This window comes from Bombus huntii, chromosome 4 (assembly GCF_024542735.1).
Source record: "Bombus huntii isolate Logan2020A chromosome 4, iyBomHunt1.1, whole genome shotgun sequence".
In the NCBI taxonomy this organism is placed as follows: domain Eukaryota; kingdom Metazoa; phylum Arthropoda; class Insecta; order Hymenoptera; family Apidae; genus Bombus; species Bombus huntii.
The window spans coordinates 2,521,863-2,548,433 of record NC_066241.1 but is presented as its reverse complement, the minus strand read 5'-3'; the positions used below and the strand labels follow the sequence as shown (position 1 = coordinate 2,548,433).

Genomic DNA, 26,571 nt, shown 5'->3' with positions numbered 1-26,571 from the left:
TGTGTGACAAAAGCCTCGACGTATGCAGAGTATGTTGCTCTATCGGAAGCGGTGAGCGAAGTAATGACTATCAGAGAACTAATGAAAATCTTCGATGTAAATGTAGACGATAACCCTGTAAAAATCTATGAGGATAACTCTGGAGTAATGAGTATAGCAAAATACGGAACTTTTACAAAAAATTCTAAACACATCGAAGTTCATTACCACTACGTTCACGAGTACGTAAAGGAAAATAAGATAAACATAATAAAAGTAAGTACAGAAGAAAACACTGCGGATATTTTTACGAAGGCACTGTGTAGAGAGAAATTTGAAAGGTTTAGATCATGGATGAATGTAAAATAAGAGAAATGTAAATAAAGCGATAAATGTTAAATATTTTGTTAATTCGACAAGTATGTAAATAAAATTAAGTGTACAGTATAAATGTAAGGAGGCGTGTTAGGGAAGTGATACATTTACACTGTACATGAGAGTGTGTGTGTAAGGGTTAGAGGTCGTCAAGGTCTTAGTGGAGACAAAAGACTGTTGCCAGATGTTAGAAGGATCTAGGATAGTCGGTTGGCGACCAGCGTGCGTGCAAGACGTTTTTCAGAGAGTAATATAGATGTATAACTGTTGTGTGGGAAATATAGTAAATAATTTGTATTCCCAAATCCTCGAATTTCCTTAACACGACCATCCTATCGCCGCTGTTACTCATAGCCTCTTGTAGTACCCACATTTGTACCAATAAACATCAGCTATATCCGCGATGGTAAATTTGAGTTGAGTGAAGGTTCATCGAACGCCCAAAATTCCGACCTTAATCCGACCTTAATCCGACATATGAAAACAAAATACGACGGTAAAATAAAAAATGTTTCAACGAAAAAGTCGTTGGATAGATGCCGTAAGATGGGAAATAATATTTTATACAAATGCTCGAGTTGGCGAGTTCGCGAACCGAACCGATATTTGCTAGTTTACGTTTAATAGAAACGCTCGCTGGAATATTCACTTTGTAATTAGCATTTTGATAGCTAGTATATATCGATATGCCAGTAGAAATGTTCTTTTTTCTTCTTGAAGAAGCCACTTATGTGACACGAACGTTTTTTTTTTTTTTTTTTTTTTTTTTTGAACTTGTAGTCTTTCCGGTTAAACGTGTTCTTATGTATCTCTGTATGCAATCGGCAACTTGCTTGGGAAATAAACGCCAGCGAATTGTTTTCTTTTCTCAAACGACGTTATACGAACGACGTTACAAACGTCGTAGCAAATATGTGAATATTAGACCAGATTAAGCAAACAGACCGTAACGTTACTATTTTCCACAATATCGTTTATCTACGTAAATTTACCTGATAGTTGGATCTTTTTCTTGATCTCGGTGATTTTTTTATTCAAATCGTTTAGTTTGTCTTCTATAGTGGGCGCTAACGGGTCAGACATGATTTCACACAGAAACTTGCCAAGTAATCCAGTTTATCGACTGGATACTTGGCGTTGTCCTGGTAACGACATTACGTACAACTGTTTGCTCTAGGTGTCACGCGTAAACCGTGGAGCGCAGAGCGTAAAGCGCAGAGCGTAAAGCGCAGAGCGTAAAGCGCAGAGCATAAAGCGCAGAGCATAAAGCGTAAAGCGTAATGCGTAAAGCGTAAAGCGTAAACGTGTAATTTATAAACAGTTACCTAATATATCAATTTTTAATCTTTTAATGAATATGTTTTCGTTAATATCGTTACAAAAAACATGCTTAATTAGGGATATTACTAACTTATCGTCAGTGTTATATCGATCTTTAATCTCTGTACAATAAATTCTACTATTTTATCTTTACATATATACTAGCGTTTAAAAGTTAAAAATCTCTTAAGATTTGATTGATGAGAATACATCATGAAAGAATAGCATGAATGAAAGTATAATAGTTCTAGTCTTATTGTTAGTCTTTGTATTATTTATTTAAAATGTCTTAAGAATTTAATTCTTAACGAAATACTTAACTATATTTCAAACCGTGAGAAAGAAATCAAAATCCAACGAGTAGATAAAGCGTTATGGTTGTTACTGTATATCAAAGAAGAAAGCGATGAAACGCTACTGTTCACAAGAATAAAAGACGAGAAATAATAAATTACATTATTTTTTATTTTGAATCGTTTTATTTTAATTTAACAAGGAAACATAAAATATGCACAAACCAAGGGTCTTTTAATCAAAGCATCAACAGTTAATACAATATGCGGTCATAATAATATGCGAGCAAACGAAAATACTGTTACCCTGTTGCTCTTCATCTTACGCGACGATACATCGCTCGAGGATGTTGGTGGTTCGATGATGGTGTTAATCGTCCCATTAATAAAAACTAACGACCGTCGTATTTACAGTTTCGTGCGTGTATCTTGCGTGCCTTCGGGAACACAAAGGGGAAAGCAATTCGTAAATCTTGGTCCGTTGAATGGACTTAAAGAGAGGGCACCGAATTATAATTATAATTCCGCATTTGTATTCGTTAAGGCAGCAGCCGCGTTTGGCGCGACCACTGCTACGCTGCCGATGAAATTCGCGTTACACGCAATCAACCGCTGGAAGGTTAATTAATGATCAGACATGCTTGGCCAGTACTTGACGGGGCTTCATACACATCGGCGCGGCGCGGCGCGGCGCGGCGCGGCGTCTTGGTACTTTATAACTGACCACGTTCGTTGCGTTCCGTTTGCCGCCTGAATTCTAGAGAAGCATCACGCGCCACGGTGTTAGATTTCAATCCGGTCGAGAATCAGGAATTCGATTCACATTTGCGACTCGAATTCGTGAAACTGACAATGAGTAAAACACGTCCAATGGTAATTTGAAAAAAAAGAAAGAAACAAAGTAACAAGAAAGCAGCTTAATGGTTACCTCGTTATTACACGTGCGGATGCTTTAATTAACAACCTTGATAACGAAACAATTAAATCGCCGTCGTTAGACTGCTCGTTCACACGCAGAGTGGTGCAGCGAAAAGATGGAATTAATTACAAGTACTATATCATACCTATCATCTACCGTAACAAAGACAATTGATTAAGAATACCTATATTATATTAGGGACAAAAGATACGACTCACTAGCTCCAGATATATATGAGATGGAAATAATCGATTGAAATCTTGTTTAAATAGATGATACTTTTACGTTTGTAAAAATGTATAACCAAGCATATTTCAAAGCATTTTTAACAATAACGTATGAAATAAAACCATTATTATATATCAAATGAAATTTAATTTTCAGTGTTGCCCGTATATCGATCATAATATCGAGCGACATTGCGATATTAGTAAAAATTATTTCACGTCCTATTTTTGATCGTAGCATGAAAAAGTTGAATCGAATATCGAATAAGTTATCGTGTAGCTAAAGTGTAATAAATGCGCGCTACGGCCTCATTCCGTTCGAGCTGCATCTTTATTGGCTCATGTGGTCAGCCATCCTATGGTGGCGGAGTGATACAGCTGTAGAAGGCAGGTGCGCGCGCATTGAGGAACTACTTTCAGCGCGTTAAGCGAACAATAGGGATCCCAGAAGTGTTTCGGACGCGGTCGTGTTCGTATATGGTTGCCGCATGCTTTTTTCTCGTATTGCCTCGCGTGAACGTGTACACATTTTTGTTGGACGTATCGGAGGTGACATAGATTTCGGACGATGTGCGTGGTCAAGTGACGGTACGCGGATTTTATACTGAAGTGCACCGAAGTGTTGGTTGTTTCTAGTGTGTGCGCCCGGGTCCCGATGAGTGTGTGTCTACTCGATGTGTGTGGATAAAATTCACGGCATCATGTTGCCACAGCGAAAATTGGATTACGCATCGATGGCGTGTTTTCTTCTGCCTCTGCTCATCCTTGTTTTCTTTCCTGCGGTGTCCGGTAAGTGTAATATCACATTTTATTCGAGGACATTACGCGCACTTCGGTCAGGAGTCGGTTTGAAGTCATTGTTCCCCACATGTCGCTGCTAGGCAACAGGTCACGAAACAACGCCGAGCGCCGGCGCGTTAGACGCTTGCTCTTAACTGACATTCGGCATATTTTTCAAACGTTTCCTCCGTGAAACGTGTTATAAAACGTTTGATCAACGAGGTCAAACCGTTGAAAGATTAACGAACGATTTCGTTCGTATAATTAGTATTCCGAAGCGATGTCGGACATTGCCGTGCTTGCTTTCAATTACTACCTGTCTCAAAAATATTGACCGTGTCAGTGGTTGTAGTACTCTCCCTTCTCTCTTGCTGCTCAACGCCTCTTTATTTCTCCAAACGAATATTTGTCAATAATTTCTTCCTTTTCATTTTGTTTTTGTCTTTTATACGCGCATGCAGGATACTAGCGTTAAAAAAAAACATACTAATACTATTATTTTTACCCATGAGATTAAAATTCTCATTCTATGTACATGTGAAAATTGAATTATTTTCTTATTTATTGCTATCTAAAAAGAAACTTATTTCAGTACTTTATATATTCTTCACGTATGTATATGTGTATGTTAGCTTGCTCGAATACACGTGGTTAGTGGTTATGTTACTGTCACAGTGGTGCTCAATTTCCATACCACCGATAAGAGTGTACTTTAAAGTTGCTAGTCCCTGAGGGACAGGTGCCCAACCCCGCTTTCCAGGAAACGAGTCTTCCTTCCCTTGTGTGCGCGTAAACATCCGATGTATCGCGTTCCCGTTTCTTTTCATTCTTTTCTTGCAAACGACAGTTTTCATTTTCCCTTATATACGACAATTTTTGGCCTAAAAACTTTTGCTTGTTATCGTCTTATTTTTATACCGCTAATTCCGCTATACCGCTAGTTGATATTTTTATAAATCCAAGTACCAAAGCAATGGAACGTAAGCAGAGATCTTGTATACGTATATGTGCATTTCGTATATATATATATATATTTTGCATATATATATTATATCTAAATTTCCTATATGTATGTACAGTGGTATGAAAAAAGTTGTCGCAACTTCTCATTATGTTACAACAAATAAAGGAATAAAAAACATGTAGGTATATAGAGGGCCTTCTCATGTAGAATTCAATTAATTATTAAGTATATTAAATATATCTGAGCACAGAAAGGACTCTATTCCTTAAAGACTCGATTAAATAAATATTGCGGCAGTTGTTCGTAGTTAACAAAGTGAAAAACAGTATTGGCAAATTCCATATTGGACTCGACGCCATATTGGAAACGATGCCATATTGGCGGGTAGCTCGTTGTCAGTTCTATTTGATTTTTCAAACAGGCTGATCCTCTACGATACGGTGGAAGTAAAAAGTAATATACAGCAACAAACAATAAAAGTACTTAGTACATATATATACATATTTCCTTATTTATCGTGACACGACGAGAAATTGCGAAAATTTGTTTACATCACTGTATATATATACAGAAACATACGTATATTTTGTAAGTTAGGCACCCACAAATGAGAAAGTAAATCATTTTTCGCGAAGTATGTATGTACATTCTCGTTGGATCTAACGTAATATAGATACATATTACGATACAAATAACAATACTAATAAATGTAAATAACACTATTAGTTTAACATTAGCGTTAAATGTAATCATGCGTATTTAATATTTGAATAATTGAATAATACAATTGAGTAAGAAGAGTACAAGTTATATATGTTGATTATATATATGATACGTTGATAAGAAACTTGTAGCTTATGTGGCTAAGAAGGACGATATCGGATTTTGCAATGTAAGATTTTATCGAGTTTCAAGTTAATATAATTCGCATAAAAATGCAATAAAATTAATAATAATACTCGTATCTAGAATAAAATGTAAACAATGCAGAGTAGTTTAAGATCTTTCGGACGTTCCTCATAGTGAATTTTCATTTTCACTTTTCTGTACCGCGTAAATCTGTGTAGGCGATGACGTAAGACTGTCTTAGGCCTTAGTACAGTACATACTTAGGCGGGAAGAACGTGCGGTCGGTACAGGGCAATCGACCAAAGAAAGTTGGTAAAACCGAATAGTAGCGACACGCAGACAAATGCAAACTCCGATCATTCGACACTGTTGCATAACAAATTCCATTTTATATTCCTTCCTTAACCTCTATACACAAAGGTGAATTCTTCGGTATCATTTTGCATTAAAATACGTTATTTTGATTGAATACATATTTCACATTTCTTTTCCGCTGTTAATCTTACAATTAGTTATTATGCTAGCAATTGTCGGAGATAATCGATACGAATTAACGCGAATCGATTTTTCGAAATTTTAACCTTGATTTGATAACCGCGATTTTTATTCGAGACGTTGCATCTATCGGATAAAAAAGAAAAAAGAGAGAATAATAAAGGATTTGATATCACGGGATTACGTTCTGGAACGTTCTCCGATCGAGACAAGTTGGCAGTCGCTTCCGAGAGCGTACCGAGGACCTCGCCTCGAGTCTGTTACTTGGCGTTGAGATATTCTGAATGCGGCATGGCGGCAGTTCTGCAGACTATCCCCGCCGTTCTTATGTTCTCAGGCTTTCTCTTCTCTCTCTCCTTAGGAAACGATTCGCCCCGGACTTGACGTGCTTTCACACAAAACCATGCGCGCGTCGTCCCTGCGCCAATTCACTTTCGCGAGCCTAACTCGCAATTGATAGGTTAACATTTTGCTCCTTCTTAAAAATTCAATTCAAACGAACGAATAGTTTATAATATAGAATGTTTTCGAATCAAGTAAAACGGAGATTGTGTTAATATTATATTTTATATTCGGTGTGTAGAAAATTAGAAACATGTCCCAATTGTTCTGTCACGTTCTGCACCGATGATGTATAATATTATACATCGTACATTATACGATAACATAAATTCTCCTAAATAAGAGCTTGTTCAATGAAATAAATAATAATTTGAAAATGTTCATCGGTAGGGGTTTGAATTATGACACTAATGAAATAATTATCAAAAATATAATCATATTAGGTAAGTTAATAAATCACTCTAGTAAATAGCTTTCTTGACTTTGTTTGTCGAGTCTGGGGAACTTGGCTCAGGAAAATATTATCCATTTGTTAAGGTAAAAATTGCTATCATATGCTTTCATTGCCTATTATATTTTATTTTCTAATTGTTGTCGTTTGAAACGTCTCTATCATTTAAATTATATTTATAGATTATATTCAAATTATACTAACGCAATATTTATTATTTCGAAATATAATTGATATCTCTTTATTTACTTAAGCATGATGTATAGGTGTTTTCTATCTGTAGAAGAGCATCTCGCATTAAAATCGTTAGTGCTACGCAATAATATAAAATATCACGTAGCGTTCTTGTCATTTCGCTCGTTGTCAGAATACAGAATACAGAATACAGAATTCTGATAAAAGAAGACAATTCTAATTATGTACTTGTAGCGTACTATACATATAACGTGGCTGCAAGTCGTAAGATCCTTTAAAATTTTCGACAGTCGTTGCGATTAAGATTTTCAATGTCGGTATTCGGCTCTTCTATATCGTATATAGAATAGTTACTAGAGATAGCCGAAATCAGGCACGGCTTAGAATGCGACGTGCGATCGACCTGCAACCGGTTCCTCGTTCCCTTTCATCGATTCAGGGGCCACACGAGCCTTCCGTGCACACGTGCACATATGCACACATGCAACTTGAGATACGCGTGTACGATGATACTAAAGTCCGCCAAGCGTCTTTTCTACCGTTCACTCGGTTAGATTAGGACTTAAGGACATTCGTCAAGAAACGTGGAAATTTGACGATCCTGTGATAAAAACCTGACTGATTTCGTTCTTGCAAAAATTGCGCGTTAATTTACCCCCGGCAAGGACGTCGTCGTTCGGTTTGATCCACGATAATTCATGCATGTGCGATTGTCGTTAACGATTTCACTGTTGATGAAACCGGATTGGTGCCCAATCAGGTTTTCCACGAGCTACCAAAGACCGCACGAATCACGCGTGTTTTTCGAATGGCTGGATATCGGATACGGATACTTTTTCCTCCTGTTCTCCGATCGTTCCGTTTTCTCCTTTAAGTCGAGGCAGGACATTGAAGAAAGACGATAGATAGTCGGTATCTCGCGGCATCTGTTAACTAAAAGGGCAAGATCTCTGCCTGTACGTCGCTTACACCGACCTAGCCTATACGCCACGCGGACATTTGCATTCGTCTTAACCTCCGTATCGTCCCTTTTCTCCTTGTTGTTGACGCATAGCGTAAAACCGCATAATTAAGGTCTTTGGCTACCGTACGTCTATCCGTTCTTTCCGTCCTTTCCGTTTCTCTCTGCCAGTTACGTGGACGTTCGGAGATCCGTGCTGTTGCTCGGTATCGTGCAAGAATCGAGGATTGTGCCGTCAGTCAATGGCAGGACAGCCACGAGCCCTTATAAAGCACCAAAGGATCTATCCTGCGTGGCAGTATGTAGATTTCCAAGAAGCTCGACTCACAGGAAAAGGAATTTTTCGATGGATAGGAAGCACAGGAAGGATCTCTGTACGCGGTTGATTAGAAATCTATGTTCGATAGCGTCTAGTTGGATCGAGCGCGATACAAGTTTTCACAGAATTGCCGATATTAAGAATTTATCGCTATTTTAAGAGTTCTCGTGATGATATTTTGAAGCATTTTGGCCGAACGAGTTACAGTCAGTCGTCGATCAGTTATCAACCAGTTATCAACGAATTATCAGCGATCTAATTAACGAGTCATTAGTCGGATCCTATTTTACGACTTGTACACTGTCTTAGCGAATCGGTTAGTACGAGCGTCTTCGCCAACATTATCCGTATACTAATTTATCATTTTAAATATATTCGACGGTTTCAACAACGAGCAATCTCGTCCATTAAACCTCACCGACCAACCATCCTCTACGCACAAACCTCTACAATCGTATTATTTCATACGTATTATTATTACATTACGTATTATGGTACAATAGAATTTCCAAAGGATTTGTCTTATTTCAATCATTTTCCAGAATACTTGTGCCTTATCCTTCGTTAAGAGACACAATACCGTCGACGATGCTATCGGTATTTTGCAATCTAACGACGAACGAAAAGTTATTCAACTACTTGCAACTTTCTCACAAGTATTAAACGCGTGCTCCCTCCGAAGAGAAATACGCTTTAATTCGCTATCGTTCCCGACAATCTTTCGCGGCCAGTGATAGACAAGCGAAACTGTTGCGACCTGGGGCGGGAAAAAAGGTGAGAGCGAAAAGTAGCGACTGTTTTCGTGGTGAGAAGACCACCGCGAAGCTGTTTTCTTACAGTGACACGTGGAAATGGTTTCGCGCAGGCGGATTCGAATTAGCCTAAAGCGATTATTTCCCGCGGCACGAGCACGGACAGTGATTCTTGTTATGTATTTCTTCGTCGCGTTGCATCGATATGCCGATTTTTCCCAAGACGAGCGACATCAGCATCGCGAATATACGCGAAAGGCTCGCTCTACGTTAGGTCAATGCGATCGTATCTATTAATCATTCGATTCCTTTTCTCCGTCTCCCTCTTTCCACTCTTTCTCTACGGGCATAAGAGCGTACCGTGTACTGTGTACACTGTACACTGTCGCTCTTTCTCCTGATAAATGGCAATGAGCGCCACGGTAATGCGAATGCTTTACACGAGGCTAATCGCCGGCTGACTAATAACTTTTCCGCTGGTGAACGTTCATGGGAACCTGTTTATACAAACTTGCTGAATTTTCCTATTTTCAGAAACTCGCGTAAAAACTTTCAAGTAGGTGCCGTTTTTCTAGCATCGCAACACTTACCAGGAAAACTGTCTCTTTATTTCTTTGATATCTTGATATCCACGTTTCGTTGATGTTACTAGTTTGTAAAATTTCATCGGCATCGATCTCTTAATATCCCATAAATCCCACAAATAATATTATAGTATCTAATGAAACGAAGAAATATTTTATTTATCAGTGAGTTTTTAAAAGGTTAAAGAAAATTGATCGAAAGACAGGGCTAGTTGTGAAATGTTTAGGTCGGTATTCGGTATTCTGAACTGAAATAAAATTTTTTGTTTTAGAAAACGTAAAAAACGTACGAATTAAGTAGACGAAATTCGGCGCGCCTTGCTTTTATTTTTATTTATTTTATTGCGAGTCGAAGATCAGGATATTTTGCGAAAAATGAATCGTAACGTCGTTTGTACGATTCGCAATTGCGTATCGATAGTTTTCCATGCAATTCGACCAACGAATACACGTATATTCTACGTTATCCGCAGTAAGAGATTCGTAGGTAAATGGTATTACAACGTTACAATTAACGTTGTGGAACGTTGGCTTGATTCATTTTTCACATCGTCAGCGAGCCTTACCTTGTATCTGAAAGCAAGAAGAACCTCCTCGTAGACACGCTTGTTGATTCGTATTACATGCTCGCAAGACGGAACAATCGAAAGCCACGATTGCAAAGCTAACGTTCCATTAAAACGAATCGACTTTATTCTTTCGGTACTGTATAATATATAAAGTAATTCCGAATTGCAACGTGTTTTATGCGTTATTTCCTTGCTTCGAATCATCGTGACCAAGTTGTAGCGCGGTGAAAATTTTCCGAAAATTACCATTCTCTCCAGGTTTACGTATAATCGTAACGCGAGCAACAATCTCCCGCCTGCCGCTAGTCGAAAGTGAGAAACGGCGTTCTTATCGAATCTCAGCGCACTCGCTACGAACCCGGCTCCAACTTGTTCGCGTGAGTGCAGCCGAACGTCGCGTCCCGTCGCTTAGTCGTATTCTTATTCTTTTCGTTTCTCGTATCAGTGTGCTGCGTATGCGTGTGCAGTCGATAATAAATATTCGTTTGCGTGCGCGCGACCGTCGAGATTGGTGGATGCCGCGCGACGAGTTATCAACCACCTTCGCTTCCACAAACAACTAACTGATCGCTTGTCACCTTTCCTGCAGTTTCACGTTGATTGGCTGTGTTTTGTTATTAATGATTGATGGACTCGCGATAATCCGTTCTCTTTGCTTGCTTTCCATTTAATAGATCGTTATTGAATCGTAAAAAACTTCGCGGATAGATATTAATGTTGCATTAATTAACTCAGGGGTGTGTCTTTTTTTTTTTCAAGAAAAGCGATTCCTCTCTTTTCTTCCTCGTCCATAAAAGCTATAAAAGTCATAAAAACCCCACGAAAACGTGACTTTCTTATTTAACATGCACGTTCATATATCTATACAGTCCCATTGTGTAATGGTCCTTGAAGCAACATCCAGCAGCAGCTGGTCGACGGTCTCCCACGCCCTGCTACCAAACGGCACGAGTCCTTGCAGGATTCCCAGGATTTACCATGCTCGTGTCGAAGTAATTTGTTCAATTTTTTTTTTTTTTTATCGCTGTGATCATGATAATAATCATCGTTTTACAGTTGTGGTGCTAACGTTCAGTTTTCGTTAATATTATTCCGAGCACTTTCTTCATCCTACGGAAATTCTAATTACGACGACGTATCACACGATGATAGAAAATCTCTCTTCAACGAAACAACTAGAAAATTTCACCTCGTTTTCGCAAAGTCTTTATAATCCGTCGCGCGAGTGTTTTACGTTTCATGCGCGTTTCACCAGTCTATACGTAATTTAACATGTATAAGTATATCGGAACGCGAATGAGTGGAACCATAGCTTCAAAGCAATGGAAGATAGATAGATGGAATAATTTTTCGTGCAATATTGTTGCATCTGCGTTTGGTTCGCAGCTATGACTCTAGTGGCAGTAAGTAAACGCGCACGATTGTCGCACATCTAGTTATGGGCATTATTACTTTGTCGCTGCGTTCGGTAACGTTGTGTACCCGCTGCGACGGTGCGCGACAAAATGTCTATACATGTACATACATACATACGTATGACTATTTTTATAGAGACTCATTGGTCAACATGCCACTCGTGCGTTTCTTTTACTTGAAATAATTAACAGGTGGTCGTAATGGAATCGTTGATTTTCGATTAGTTTGGCGTCTTGTGTTTCGCTTTACTATCTTATTAAATCCTCCTTTCATTCTTTGTTATCGTGGCGAAGACTGCGCAAATGGATAACCTTTGAATTCACCTATCAACGATCATACACGTAATTACATCGATAGGAGCACGTTACGCCGTTTGATCGCAACACCGCTTGCTAACGCGTCGAACCGTGTAAAAGCATTCTTCGCTGTATACACACAGTACAAAGGATTTATAGCGGAGATGTTCGAAGCGTAAGATCGATAAATTAAAGATTGCGAACTCGTTATCAATCTTCGTGTATGGAAATTTCAATCGTAATTCAATTACGAAATACTATAATTCTTTTTTTGCGTAGGCCACGATTATTTTGTATCAAGGAGTACAGTATTGTTCAACAATGTTGTAATTTATTACGTAGGTATAGTTAAAAAAATATTATTTTCATTTTTACAAGCGTATTTTTACTTCTGCGTATATATGTAGCAAATTCTCTTCGGATTCTTCGGCAAATTTGCACCGGATTTTGGCAAATGTAAAATTGCAAGTAACGAATAGGGAAATTAACGTTGCCGTGCGAACCGATTTTCGTGATATTCACATTTCGTAGATTGGTCCAAGTTTCTCCAATTCTTGTAGGCTGACCTTTAAAAAGTCCATGCCCACTTTTACCAAATTTGTGTACTTGTCGATTAGAGCGGTTCTTTCCGATTGCCTGAAAGATCGTGGCTCGTCAATTAGCATAGTGTATATGCTCGTTTTCACTCCAAATCGGATTGGTTGACTTCTTAAAATGGCACGATCCTTGATGAATCTTTCCTTGTAGAGTAGTTCGGTCCGCCATGTTGTACCTAAAAATATGTAAAACTTGTTTGTTTAGTTTCTTTTATAATGCGATTCAATTATTACAGTTCAATTGTTGGAGATAACACAATTCGAATATGTTGCATTTGCTGCTACTTAATACGAAACGATTAAGATTTTCTTTCAACGATATCGATAATAATGTATAATGTATTCTTTTACCGTCACCCGAATAAGTTACTTTACGACTTCAATTTACTCGTTATCCATTCGCTGAACAAGATGTTTTCGTCTTTCATCCGTTAGATAAGAAAGTTTAATTCACTGTGCCAATATAACTATTTTGCAAAATGTTATGCCTATAGACGTTAAAACATGGCAAGAATTATTTCGACAACCAATCGAATCATAACGATAATACGTTTAACGATGAAATCATATTTATTTCGTTCATATCTCGATAATAGAGTAGTTTCATACGGAATATTCATTTAATTAAAATAAACACGAACGACTAAGCGTTTCTCTAGTAGGTACTTGAAACGGGATCATTGGTAGAATCAACGGGATCGTTGAACAAAGTTTGCATTTGGAGCAATCGTTGTACGTTCGAGTTCGAGTTTTACCCCCCTTTAGGAACCCTGTTTGTCCGTTTCGAGCTTACCGGGACCTTTGTATTTTGTACCATTATCGATTGCCAGGTGCGTTTCTGATAGGTCTCCGAGCGTGACGGAACGCATAGGGAAAGGCTGGTGTTTTGTTTTCGCGGTGAACGGTACGCATGTTCCTAGTAAGAAGTTTGCAAACGTAACTTTATATCGAAATTTAAATATTTTTCTAAAAATTTTGCTTTTCGTCAATCACAACGATTATCACCATCGTCGTCATCGTGCTTGTCACATTTCCTATCGCTAAACTTTATTTTTACCTATATCGGCCACTACATGTTGCACTAAAGTTATTACGAAAATAAAGGTACTAGATACAGCATTAAACAAAATTAAAATTAAGAGCGTTATATTTTACGACATACGTTACATTGAAAACGAGATCCTTTCATTCATCGGAGAAGAAGAAACGAAGGGATATGGTTATCCATCGCAATTCTTAAAAAGCAAGTCTCTGGATTCCTCCTGTACAGATTCTTCGAGTTCCCAAGAGAACTTTAAACAGTGCACTTTTTATCGTTAGATGCAGAATGCGGGATCTTTGTACGTCAGTATTTCAATTTCAGTGCATACCTACGCGCTTGTATCGCATCCATTCCAATGCCGCATTTATTTCTCACAACGCGTGTTTTATCATCGATCCCTTGCATCCCGTTTTAGCGTAATACGAAAGCCGTTTTCTTCGCGCCAATATGGATCGTGGTGTTTCAAATGCCGCACGGTAAAAAATTATCGTGGCTGAAAAAACGCAACTTCCCTTTCGAGAAACTTCTTCGAGAATAAGACAAACAAATTACACGCAGCAAATCATTGCTTTATTCGCTTTGATATATGATTTTAGGTGTACAAGTAAACTCGGTAAAATAAACCTATATAAACAATAAGCCTACTATCACGGCAATAGACATAAAGGAAAGGAATATGTGATTTGTGATTTTCTGCTCGATTCGAAGTTATACGTCGATTCCATATAAGAAGTAAAGAAATGTTTTTGCACTTTACTACCGGGAAGAAACGATAGAAATGGTTTATTTATACAGATTGCGTAACCTTTCACCAACATTGGACGGCAAGTGAAATAATACGATAAGAGGGAGGACACGCATCGCGAATAATTGTTCGTGTCGTTTCTTCTCGTTCATCGATTTATAAGTTGCAACGAGCGGTAATAAGCGACGATCGTTTACGATGTGTTCGGTGAAACAGTAAAGAGAAATCGGTATACAATTTAGATGCTGTGAATCGTGCCGTTCGGTGACAAGGTGAAGTATTTTTCTCCATTTCTTGTTCTCGTTATTTTGATAATTTGTGCCCTTCTCGTTATTTCCAACCGTTCTGTTTGCCACGTATATGGCCATCGACGAATTATTGCGCTGACTGGCGCATTCCCGATGGGTGCACCAGACGATGCTCTACAAAAACGAAGCTGAATACCATCGGCAGAGAATACCTCAGCGTCCTGGCAACGGCAGGTGCGAGGTACGAAGGTAGCGAACGACGTTTTCACCATGACTCGTTCCTTCGGATAACACGCATACTTTGATATTCGATATAAGAAGGTAGAGAGATAGGCGTACGAGAATGAACTGCTGAGATTGCATTAAACTCGTAGATGCGTCGAATAATGCTTAATGTATTGTCATGGTCGTCGTCGTTGTCGTTTAAAATGTTCGATGATAAAACGTCATTTGAACAAAATTTTATCTGTATTTTTTACTTATTTTTTCACATAGGATCACCCTCCCACATTGACCATTACTACTCGACGGTTACAGGACACCCCGTATTCTGTATCTTCTTTACGTAGAGTTATCGATTCGAATAACTGTTATTCTTAGAATCGAAGCTCGTAAGAACACGAGTATGTTTACGAGGCGTTGATATTCGGTATCATTGGTTCTTCATCAAGAAATAATATAAGCAAGAGACTCGATAAAGCAATCGGAGAAGAAGATACGCCTCGTGTCGTGGTTTCTACGTGGCTTTGTACTGGATTTAAGCGAATGTGGAACGCGACACCCCGTACAAACTTTTGAGGAGTTCACTCGCAGGAGACGACACCTCTGAAACGTTATATTTTATCAGATACTTCCTCACGGTACAAATCATTTTTAAAACTTGCAACGGAATAAATTTCTGGGCAGACCGTTATAACGTCTTAACGAAGATAATTCCATCTTCGCGTTAATAAATCCTCAACCTAGGTACAAATTCGCAAAATATCCGAAAAAATTGTAGAAAACGTATATGATAAAAAGTACTGTTCGGTTGGTTTTCTCGACACCTCGCGAGCTTTTCGTAAAGTACGGCACACGTGTTTGCTAGTCAAGAGCAAGCAAAGAGCATCTTCCCCATCCTTCTTACCTCCTTTCGAAATCTAATAATCTAATAATCTAATACGCTCTGGTGATCCACAAGGAAGCGTGCTGAGCCCAGTGCCTTACCACCACTTAAGCCACTCTCTTTACCACCGCGATCTACCTACAAAGGACGATACGATATTTCTAACATATCTAGGCTGACGACACAGCGATATTAGCCTTCGACTATCCTTCGTTAATCCAGACAAAGTGTCGGAGAAATTACGATAAAACCTCGACGAAATCGCGATCTAGTTGAAAACATGGAGAATGGAGAAGCCAATGCCGCCAAGCGAGTATATATTACGATAGTCAGTTTAAAAAGCACATCAAGAAAAAAAGACAATAGCTGGACGAAAAATATAGAAATTTACGGAGGCCTATCGGCAAAAATCACGTTATTATTATTATACGAAATGATTTTGAGACCAATCTGGATATATCGTTACCCTATATGGGCAATGGTATATGACTCAAATTTAACGATTACCGAAAGATGACGCAGGTCAACAAAGAAACTAGAATATTGCCTATTGGGAAAGAAATAGTACGTATTTGCAGACGCTATTGTGATATTCCTAATGAAGAATACAGATTGATGTAGATGTCACTTGTTAGATCTACCAACTAAGTCTAATTAAAATAACAAGTTAATATATAAATAACGTGTAATACTATATAAAAAGTGTCGCGTGCCGTATATCAAAATTGATGCTTAATGTCTTTACTCGATAGATTGCGCAGAATCGACAGAAGAAGTGAAAAAAAAGAATTCTCAACTTGTTTATTCACAATCCGAGTCCAAGTATTCGCCGAAGAGAAATTCGCTGGATAGCTTGTAACGCTGCTCAGTCCTTGCTCTTTCTCTCGTGTCGGTACAATTGCTCGCTGTCTTTATTCGTATACATATGGACATTTAGATCGTACGGCTCTCGGTGTCTGCCGGTCACGAGCAGACGAAAGAATCGTCGAGCGCTTAATCGTGCGTTGGTATTTGGGGTCAACGAGACAACAGATGGACGGAGAACAGCAACAGAACGGACAAAGATGGGAAGAAAGATCCCAATGGCGCGCATCATGTTGATCCAAGTACACACATACGCAGGTATCGATTCTTGACCACCTCTATGTTGGATCGACGTGTTCTTCGTACCAATACCTTTCTCTCGCGCTTCGTCTTTCTTCTTCCTCTTCTCCAAGTACCGGCATCTTCTTTGCTCCTCGATCTTCGAGCGCTTTCCCGTGATAATAACGATCCGTTCGAGTCCTTTATTGCCGATGCTCCTTCGTGTCACTTGGCTTCGAGATTCGTTTTCCTGTTCGTTGCCCGAACAAGTACTTATCTGCCGTTTTGTTTTTAGTCGATCGAGCCTACCTATTCGTCTTTCTTAATCTTCTTACTAGAAACAAATTAATGTTAGAAACTGCAGCTTCTCTATAACAGCCGCGTCAGCAGGAATCTATGGGTCTTCGTGCGGCCTAAAGTTTACCCCTAGCGCCTGACATTCTCCTATGAATTGTTGAATCATATACCCCATAGCTACGGCCTATAGGTATGAATACAGATACGTTTCTTCTATATAGGATGTCGGTAGGTTACGCGTATTTATTCGTAACGTATGCCGTCTGAAACCCAGCATCGACTCTATTATTGCGAAGCAAGGACACCACCAGGATACTAAGTATGCGTAATGGCTGCGAAATATATCTTATACCAACTTAGAAGCACCCTTTTCTAGCTCGAGATATTCTCTTCTTCCTCCATCTTCTGCCTCTTATTCACGGCTAACGACGCAAATGACGATGATTTGCTATATTCTGCAGAGTTTTTTGCCTATGGTTAAGTTAAGAAGCAGGCAACTGTGACTATTGTGACCGTAAATTGCGTTACGCTAATTGTAAGAGTTCATCGATCTCTTTCAGCGATGGAATTTATTAGCGAGTCGAAGAATATTACTACCGCGCATGATGTAGCTTATTTAAAATTTCATCTCTACTTTGATTCACCGCGATTGATTTTACCGCATACTTGATTAATGGCGATTTGTACGGTTTATGGAAGTTTGTCGTAAGTCTCGTAAATGGAAAACGAAGATGGCAACGTTGATTGACAATCGTTAAAGCGATCCCTATTTTACGATCGATGATTTAATTCTATACCGAGCGTTTGCTCCCGACTTTGAAGTACCTCAGTCAGCGAACCTGAAATCTATACCGTAAAATAATAATCGTAAAGCAACATTTTCAATTTAACGAAGACCTGGTTGCTTCCAGAAAATTACCGTACCTATGTTCTTCTGTAACGTTACAACGTTACAACGCATTGCTGCCCAACTTCGTATCCCTTGTAACGCGAGTCTCGTAGTACGCCGCAGATTCGCTCGATGTCGTATAAATTATAAGAAAATAAAATTCAAATATTTAATCGTTCACCTGACGAACAGCATCTAAACTAGTTAAAAAGCTATTTCACTTTCCATTTCGGTAAAATCTTTTATCGATAATCGAGCAAAATTCATGAAAGGGGCGAAGGTACGAGTTACTGCTTTAATAAATTTTCATTTCAATCGATTATTTCGTCTTGCATAAGTACGCGTTAAGTAGATTTATAAAAGATACACTTGACGAATAAATCAAATTTCGCGCTCTATCTCGCGAATCGTCATCGGAAATTAGCCTCACGGAGCGTTATTTATATAACCTTCTTTAGTTTCAGTTGACGCGATTGTTTTGTTTGAAACTTCAAACTTAATCTGATATTGTTACTGCACCTACCTATCTTAACCTCCTTCGATTTTCACGAGAATACAAAACCATGTTATTATAAAAGCTATATGTATAATTATTCGATATAAATAAGAGACATTGGTTGAGAAACACTGGTAAGCGTTGGTATTTAATAGGTAGGGCGGTATGAGGGCTGTTACGCAGGCAGGCTCCCCTAGTTTCCGGTGTCAGCGATGCACTCTAGCCTTCGTGCTGCGGTTCCTTTCTAGCCTCAACGCACGTATTTCAATCACACGCGAGGTCTTCGTCTGCATCCATTTGACCATTTGCTCTCTTCCGTATAGTCGAAAGATAATATTCTTTCCTGCCGTCATCCGGTAACCTGACATATTACGTACGTACGTGTTACGAATGTGTGCATACATCGCCTTTTGTATTTACGCGTGCATTTGATGCATTCGGGCTTCCTAAGAAATTTCTTATTAAGGGTTAGGCGAGATTCGTCCTGTGTTATCCGTCCGATTAACTTCTAACAGCAATTTGCCTTTGAGAAGAAGAAAAAGCGCATTATTATCCTCGTACATTATTCGACAGTATCTATAGTTTATAAGGATCGTTGAGTAAATAGAAGGGATTAGTTTCTGAACGAGGATCTGGAAAAATTCACGAACTCGATTCGAGTGTGGGAGGACGAGAATTGCGGCGAGCAACGAGAAGCATCTGCACGTGGAGGACAGTAGCACGAGCTTAAGGAGATAAGATTCGCGAAGATGAAACCGGATAACCTACCTTCCCTTTTTACAAAGTTCCTCTCACCAACAGAGCAAACCAATTTCAAGCCAAGGGTCCACCCATTGTACTGCAGGGCATATCCTGCTTGAGATACATTACCTGACGTGTATAGTCTTGCTACGCTACGACGAGGTTAGAGCGCAAAAGAGCAGACACTTGGAATTGCGTTTGTTCAGCATTAGAGAAAACTACTTCTTACGTCAGATATTTTTCCATATATCCTTGACTTCGATATCTTTGCTCCGACGATGCTCCGGTCAACGAAATTTATGTGCAATCTCGTGTGCCTAGCTTTATCGCTAAAACGTACGATCTTTAATTCCAGGGGAAGAGAACACGTTCTCGGTCGCGTTGCTTTGGAAACGAAGCGCATGCTATTGTTGCGCGCGTAATCTCTCGACATAGTCCAAGTTGAGGTTACGCTTGCATAATAGCACGTCGGTAGATCGTTACGAACGAAATGGCCGGAGCCGTGTCATCCTCTCTACGGTTCATGTCACTTTGCTACGTGACCGGAATTCCAAGCAGCTCGACGATGCTCGATGAACGGCGTCCAGTACAGCGTATCGAGTTCTATCAGTCGTTTCAAAAACCGTAAACTTCCTTTTTCTGTTGATCGCGAAGCGGATTCTTTTCCGGGTCACGAGGGGTTAACTCGATGAGTAAAAACCCTTCGCTCGTAGGTTTCATGATTTATCGCGCGATTCGATAAAATATTATTATTAATAACACCTTTTACCATACTTTCGCTATTTCGTCGAGTGTGTTTTCCTTTTCTCTTTTCTTTCTTCTTTTTTTTCGTTTCGTTTTCGGTTGTTACATTCTTTAGAAATACGATATTGTTACGTAGAATGCATTTGACATGGAAAAGAAACAAACTCGTGTGTCTCAGCATCGCGTAACTGTACTTTCACTCTACAAATTTTCCAAGATATTGTACATACTTTTAACGCTCCATCGACTCCGAATTGCGAATTGCGTTTGTTCTTGTGTACTGCAATCTGTAAGTATCGAGCGTTTATTATTAGACACCTGTACTTACTTTATATCAATTGCTCGAAATAAAAGAACGTGATCGAAGCAGAATGATGGCAAGCGTGCACTAGGAATATAGGATATGTTAATTGTATAATAATTTTTCAAAGATATAGTGAACATTCGTATAAATAACGATTAAGATTAATAAGCGCATCGTTTTTTAATTACGTACCTAATGTACATTATCAACGAACGATCGTTGTTAGGTAAAGGTTACGTTATCTTTAAGTTTATGTAAATTACTCATAAATACGCTGTACGCAACATTCGAAACAACTGATGTTTGCCTCGTGTCTGGCCGATCGACTGTTTCGGAACTCTTTTAATCGTAGAAAAACATATTTAATCTCTGAAAAAACATAAACATAGACAATGTTTCAGATATTAATCTATCTCGCAAAGCCTACGAAATTACCTACTTATTCTAGAAGCTTGAACAACACCTATTTTTGCAACATTTACGCTTGAATTATCTAATTGTCATGCGTTTTGCGAATTGAGTTTCCGATAAGGTACATCAAAGTACGGATAGTCTGAAAGCCACGAACCATCCTCTTGCAACAACATTGGATTTGCGACAACGTTGCTTTGAGAAACCGTTAAATATTCCTTTTCTGGCCAATTCGACGTCATTCGCGTACTTTCTTCGATGTTGTTAATTCAATAACACGTCAAAAGATTGCATAGGTGATAATTTTCAATTGGAATGAACGCAATGTCACGACTATGGTAGGCGGAAGCACGGTATCATAGAAATGAAATCGTAGCCGGTAAGCGATATTCCGTTTTGCGTGTTTTAAGTCGAGATTTTTCAGAAAACTAGTTTCTTTTGCCCATCTTAACGCGAACAAAAATTATTTACCGACAGTTGTGCTCTGCAATGTAATTCTGAAAGACATTAGTCGAAGGAATCTTGGTTTTGCGCAATTAGCGATTGTAAAACATTCGCCGGAGTGCGGTTGAACAAAAACGACATAGCAGAGAGCAATAATTTTTTAACGCGCGCCGATTACTTTACCTTCTGGATGTATCGGAGCGACCTCTTTTCTTGGTGATTTGAATGCCGGCACGTACCATACTTTCTGCCGCCGCGCCCGCGTCGTAACAAGAGTAAAGCGTAATCCGTTGCCACGCGCAATCCCTTATAATCCGACGATATAAAAGTTTATCGTTATTTGTTAACGTTGCAAATAATTTAGAAAGTACGATTTATCGAATTCAAGAAATTGCTCTACAATATTACGATCGTAATAGTGCGGTGAGTTTGAAAGTTACCGTTACTATGTGACGCGATTAAATATTTGTAGTACTTTGCGTTAAAAACTAGCTATATATGTTTCGTGTAAAACGAGGTTAAAAATTAATTCCGATATCTTGAAATGCGATCGGAAGAGGTCAATGTTATTGACACAGTTAGTACCCCGGTTTAACTCTCCTCCCCGCTTCCCGTATTGTAGCGGCAAAGTGGTGGTGTTTGGAAAAGGACTCCGACCATCGGCAGATGTTCCATTCACCCCGCCGGGATGCCGCCCGCTACGTAGGCCCCTCGTAGGGCTATACAAACTTACGGCTACATACTTACATACGGTATCGTCACATACGAAGGAATCGATAGTATCGAAGAGAGCAGCTGCGTTTTTCTCTCGATCATCCTCCAAGAAGCTTCCTTCCTTTTTAGAAGATTCACTGAAATTTTTCTCTAATAGTCGATTGAAAGAAACAACAAAGCCTCGCTGGTTTTCCCTCTTTCATGTTAGGATGGATGGGCTTATATGTACGAGTAATACAGTTTTTCTCGCACAACTCGTACTATTTGAAAATTTTCTTATAAAAAGTTGAAATACATCGTTTCGCATTATTTTCATACGTTTTCGCGCGTCAACTTTATCGCGGTATTGAAATTTTGAATTGAATTGAAAATTCACGATCAATTCTTGTTTCAACGAACGCGAAAGAGCTCGATACTTTGGGAAAACTTGCATAGGATTTGACATTGAAACGATAATCGAATCAAAAGACTCCTTCTTCCGAAAGAATCGCATTACGGAACAGGATCGTAGATCTCTGTATGAGGAACCGCTAAAAACAACACGAACGACTAACGAACGGTCGTAAATTGCGCAATAGAAACAGGGTACGAGCCACTTAGGCGAATATCTGTAATGCCCATTACAATACAATGGGTTCCAGGGTTGCCGTCTTTTTTCCTTTTTCTCTGGTTGGATCCACTCTATTCCCAAAAAACAATGGCGACCGGCGCTTCTTCGTCTTGCCACACGGTCTTGCAACGCGTGTCGTTGGATCGTTTGGGTGTTCGGGCTGCCGAAACGGGACCCAGAGGGCCCTAAGGCTACAACGAGGCGAGTCAAAATAAAAGCCAGATATACGGCCTCGTGACTCTGGTCCCGCATACCTGATCCGTGAAGGTAGTTTTCGAGGTACCACGACATTCTCTTCCAGCGAGGGTCAACTTCCCGGCTTTTTTAACGCCTGAATTCTCAACAATGAAAATCGTATATCTCCAATTTACGACCACTGTTTCACTCGATCGTTTCTCATTATATCGGTACAATGTTAAGGTACCCGTATGTTAAGGTTACGTGTATACACGCCACTATAATTGAATTATTTGGTCAGTTAGCCGAACGTAACAGTTACATTTCTTTCCATCCAATAACGATCCGAATGATTCCTCGTTGAATATCGTTTTTAAACTTCCGTAACCTACAATTTCGTAGCGTATATCGCGTAAATTTGATCTAAACTGCTACTGTAATTACACCAAACGTTCTTCCCAGTCTTGTCTACCACGCATTCGATTTTTTCTCCCCTTTCTCGAATTTCTGCGTGAGTTCAACAGCGATGTTTTTAGAGGGCGATGAGGTGGGACAAGCGGTCGACAATGGCGCATGAAAAGTGGCAAAAGGTTCTCCGTGGCCAGGTATCGAATATCGAGGATACGTCTACGCGAGTGGCAACGAAGCTGCCAGCAACGCGTATTCGTCATCCCGAAGACTGCCTTTTCGAAGGCTCCTAAGATATTTACCGATAATATCTATGCGCTTGATCCAGTTAAACATTTTAATCGCGTGAATCGTATACTTGTTGGATTACATTTCAAAATTCTTAAGCGACGAATATCCCGCAACATCGCGATAACTAACATTTACTTAATATCCTATAACTACCGCAAGCAGAATCGTTATTCTCTGTTCCGTGTCGTTTGATCGTTCGTTAAACGAATGTAAACGACATTTAGTCACGTACGTGTTATTGTCACATAACGTGTAACTCGCGTTACACACGATAGACAAAATTGTTGAACGATGAATGGTACTTTGGAAACTACAGTGACGTTCATAAAGGGCAACGTTACGAACGCGCGCGGACTTTGTGATTTCTCGACGGATAGGAGAAAACACGTATCCAGGTTATGCCAATCTTACATTCGCGCATGACGCTACGACCGGCAAACCTCACCCATTTATTATACCCTTTCTGGAACGACAAACGAGACCGTTTGATGACAAAATGAACGTTATACTCCAAACTTGGAATTTCAGAATAACGTAACGCAACTATCGTTAACCTTTAAAAGTAAGATACAAGCATAAGTGGAGGATATAAGCAGAGTTTTGTTGCTTTCCAAAAGCGTGGTGTCATTATGTATGTAAAATTTATTTATAAATATCGTTCGATATTGTCTAAAAAGCGAGGCACACGATTATTTTAATTAAGAGTATTTTAAGCGAATAGCGTTTGCTGCAATTGTAGCTCAGTTACAAATCGTTATAAATATCGTCAAGTATCGCGGCAATAAAGTTATTTAACGAGGCAATAAGTGGACGCCACTTGTAAACGATAGCAGAAAGTTTGCTCCGACGTGTTTCTGCGAGTAATCAATTTTATGGACACGAATCTGTTCTTGCTCGATACTTGGTGTGTCGTTTGTGAAAAAAGGGAACCGAAATACGAAAATAAGGCATCGAAGGACGTACGAGTTTGCTGCGTCGATTATTCTACAGCCACTCGAAATGATTATTTTTCTTCCAGTCGTGTTATCCTCTTTGCATACTATAAAAACATAGCGTAGCATCGGTGATTTCGCAGGATCGTTAATAAATTCAGGAAAAAATTTGCCCTGGTTTCCTCGAGTCTGACTGTATTTACGTTGGAAAGATATATCTTCCATGTGATATCATGGATCAGTCAAGGCCATCTGACAACGAGGTCCCATGCAAGAGGAACAAGGAGGGGTAGCGGTAAGCAGGCAGAAATAAAAAGAATGTAATTATCGATGAATTTTACGACTACTCTCGGCAAGGTAAACAGTCCGATGGATTACCTCGGTACGCGGTACGCGTAACGATGGAAAAGATAAATTTATGTGCGTGTACATTGCCGCATACGCGAGTACACGATGAAATTCTGCCGCGAATTGTACACGGTTGCAGTGTTTGGCCACTCGAGAAGAAAGCTAGCACACGTACCACGTGCACTCGTAACTCGTAACCGTGTCTCGAAGATGGCAGAGATGCGTTCACGAACTCGCACGCTCCTGTTGAGCCGTAACACTTGCTACGCGCGTCGTCTCGACACCCGCTCTTGCCGCTTCTCCTTATACGATCCGTGCTCGATCCGGCTCTTTCCAAGTCGAAAATATCGCAGAAAAAAAAGGAAAAAAGAAAAAAAGTAGCCAGCACTTTATCGAGAGCAAATTACGCGCGTATTGTTTTGAAACTTTTCAAGACGAATCGTGCACCGAATCGTCAAGGTTTTCTTGGCGTACAGTGACTATTGTAATATTTGGACGCTACAGCCTTACCTGTTTCGTAACATGTTTCTTTTATACGACCAACGACGAGCAACGTTTGAACGCTTCAAAGGACATAACATTTCTACATTTACAGGAAATGGATACTTATACGAATAGACATCAAAATGTTACAGCGATCGGTACAGATGCCCTGTTGTCACTCGCTTTCTTTCGCAAACGCAATATTCTAATTTGTGAACGAATATTTCGTGACGAATAACGCGCAGGCAATTATCCGGTGATCGTCGAAGCCTGTTAACTTATCCCGAACGTTTCGTAAAATGTGTCGTGCACGTTCGCGCGGTATTCGACCGAAGGGACAACATTTTCCAAGCAGTTGTCAAATCGTCGCGTCCATGGTAAGAGCGTTAAACTTAAGGCGAGAGAATTAAAGGAATCCACGAATTTCACAAACCAGTTTCTCCTATCTAATTTATTCGCCGTCGTTTAATTCGATTTTTCATTACGATTTCAAAATTGGCATGCAACGTTCGTCTTATTTGGAATTAACAACGCCATCCATCGTGCATGGTGATTTTTCTTCTGTAAGTTAGAAATTCCGATACTCGATTACCTTCGGACGGCAACTGTCGTTACTATTTCGTTCAAACGACATTAAGAACGATGGTGTCTGGTCGGACGAGTAATAGCCGAACAAGTAAAAACCACGGTGGTGCAGTGCACGTGCAATCCTTATTATATGCTTAAAGATAGCATCCTGCAACCGGCACATTTACACCGATATTTATATGCGGCCTACGTGTTACGACATTTATCGTTCACCGATCACTGTTGAGCTGCTCGTTCAGAACTTTCATTCAGTCGGAGATTCGTACTCTGGATGCGTTATCGTGCATCGTTACGCGATACCGCGATACACACGTCTATCTCTTCCCTTTCTTATTTACGCATTGTACGCGACACGTCGCTTCGCTACTCGAGTAACATCAGGTCATTCGGATTTCGTGTTTAATTTATTATGTTGCGTGAATGAAAAAATGCTAAGTGTATACGTTGCTACTGTTCTTGCTTTCCTCTCTCTCTCTCTCTCTCTCTCTCGATAATATTTTTATACATTCCTCGATCTAATTTATAGGTTCTGAGTTACAGTCCGATAGAATTGAGTGAAAGGTCGACGCGGACGAGTTTGGCGTCTTCCTGTCTCGTCGAAATTCCACGGTGGTCGGGTTTATCCAGCCGAGATTATACAGCCGGTGCGCCGCGAATACGACGACAAGGGAGGGTTTGTTGCCGGGCATCGGCTCAGTGGGCGGTATTTCTAGCACAGTGACTCGTGCGTTTCTGTAACCGAGCGTCCTTCTCCGCGATTCTTCTCTGCATACATGGAGTAGTATAATG

General features: G+C 39.6%; 1 protein-coding gene across 1 annotated transcript in view; it reads left to right on the top strand.

The window, feature by feature from the left end:
• Window positions 1-3,513: 3,513 nt before the first annotated feature.
• Window positions 3,514-26,571, top strand: part of LOC126864577 (neurogenic locus Notch protein) — a 185,745-nt gene continuing 162,687 nt past the window's right edge. Inside the window, exon 1 of the mRNA XM_050616030.1 lies at window positions 3,514-3,902. Coding sequence (XP_050471987.1) covers window positions 3,788-3,902 — 115 coding nt within the window. The 5' untranslated portion in view covers window positions 3,514-3,787. The remainder of the gene's footprint in view (window positions 3,903-26,571) is intronic.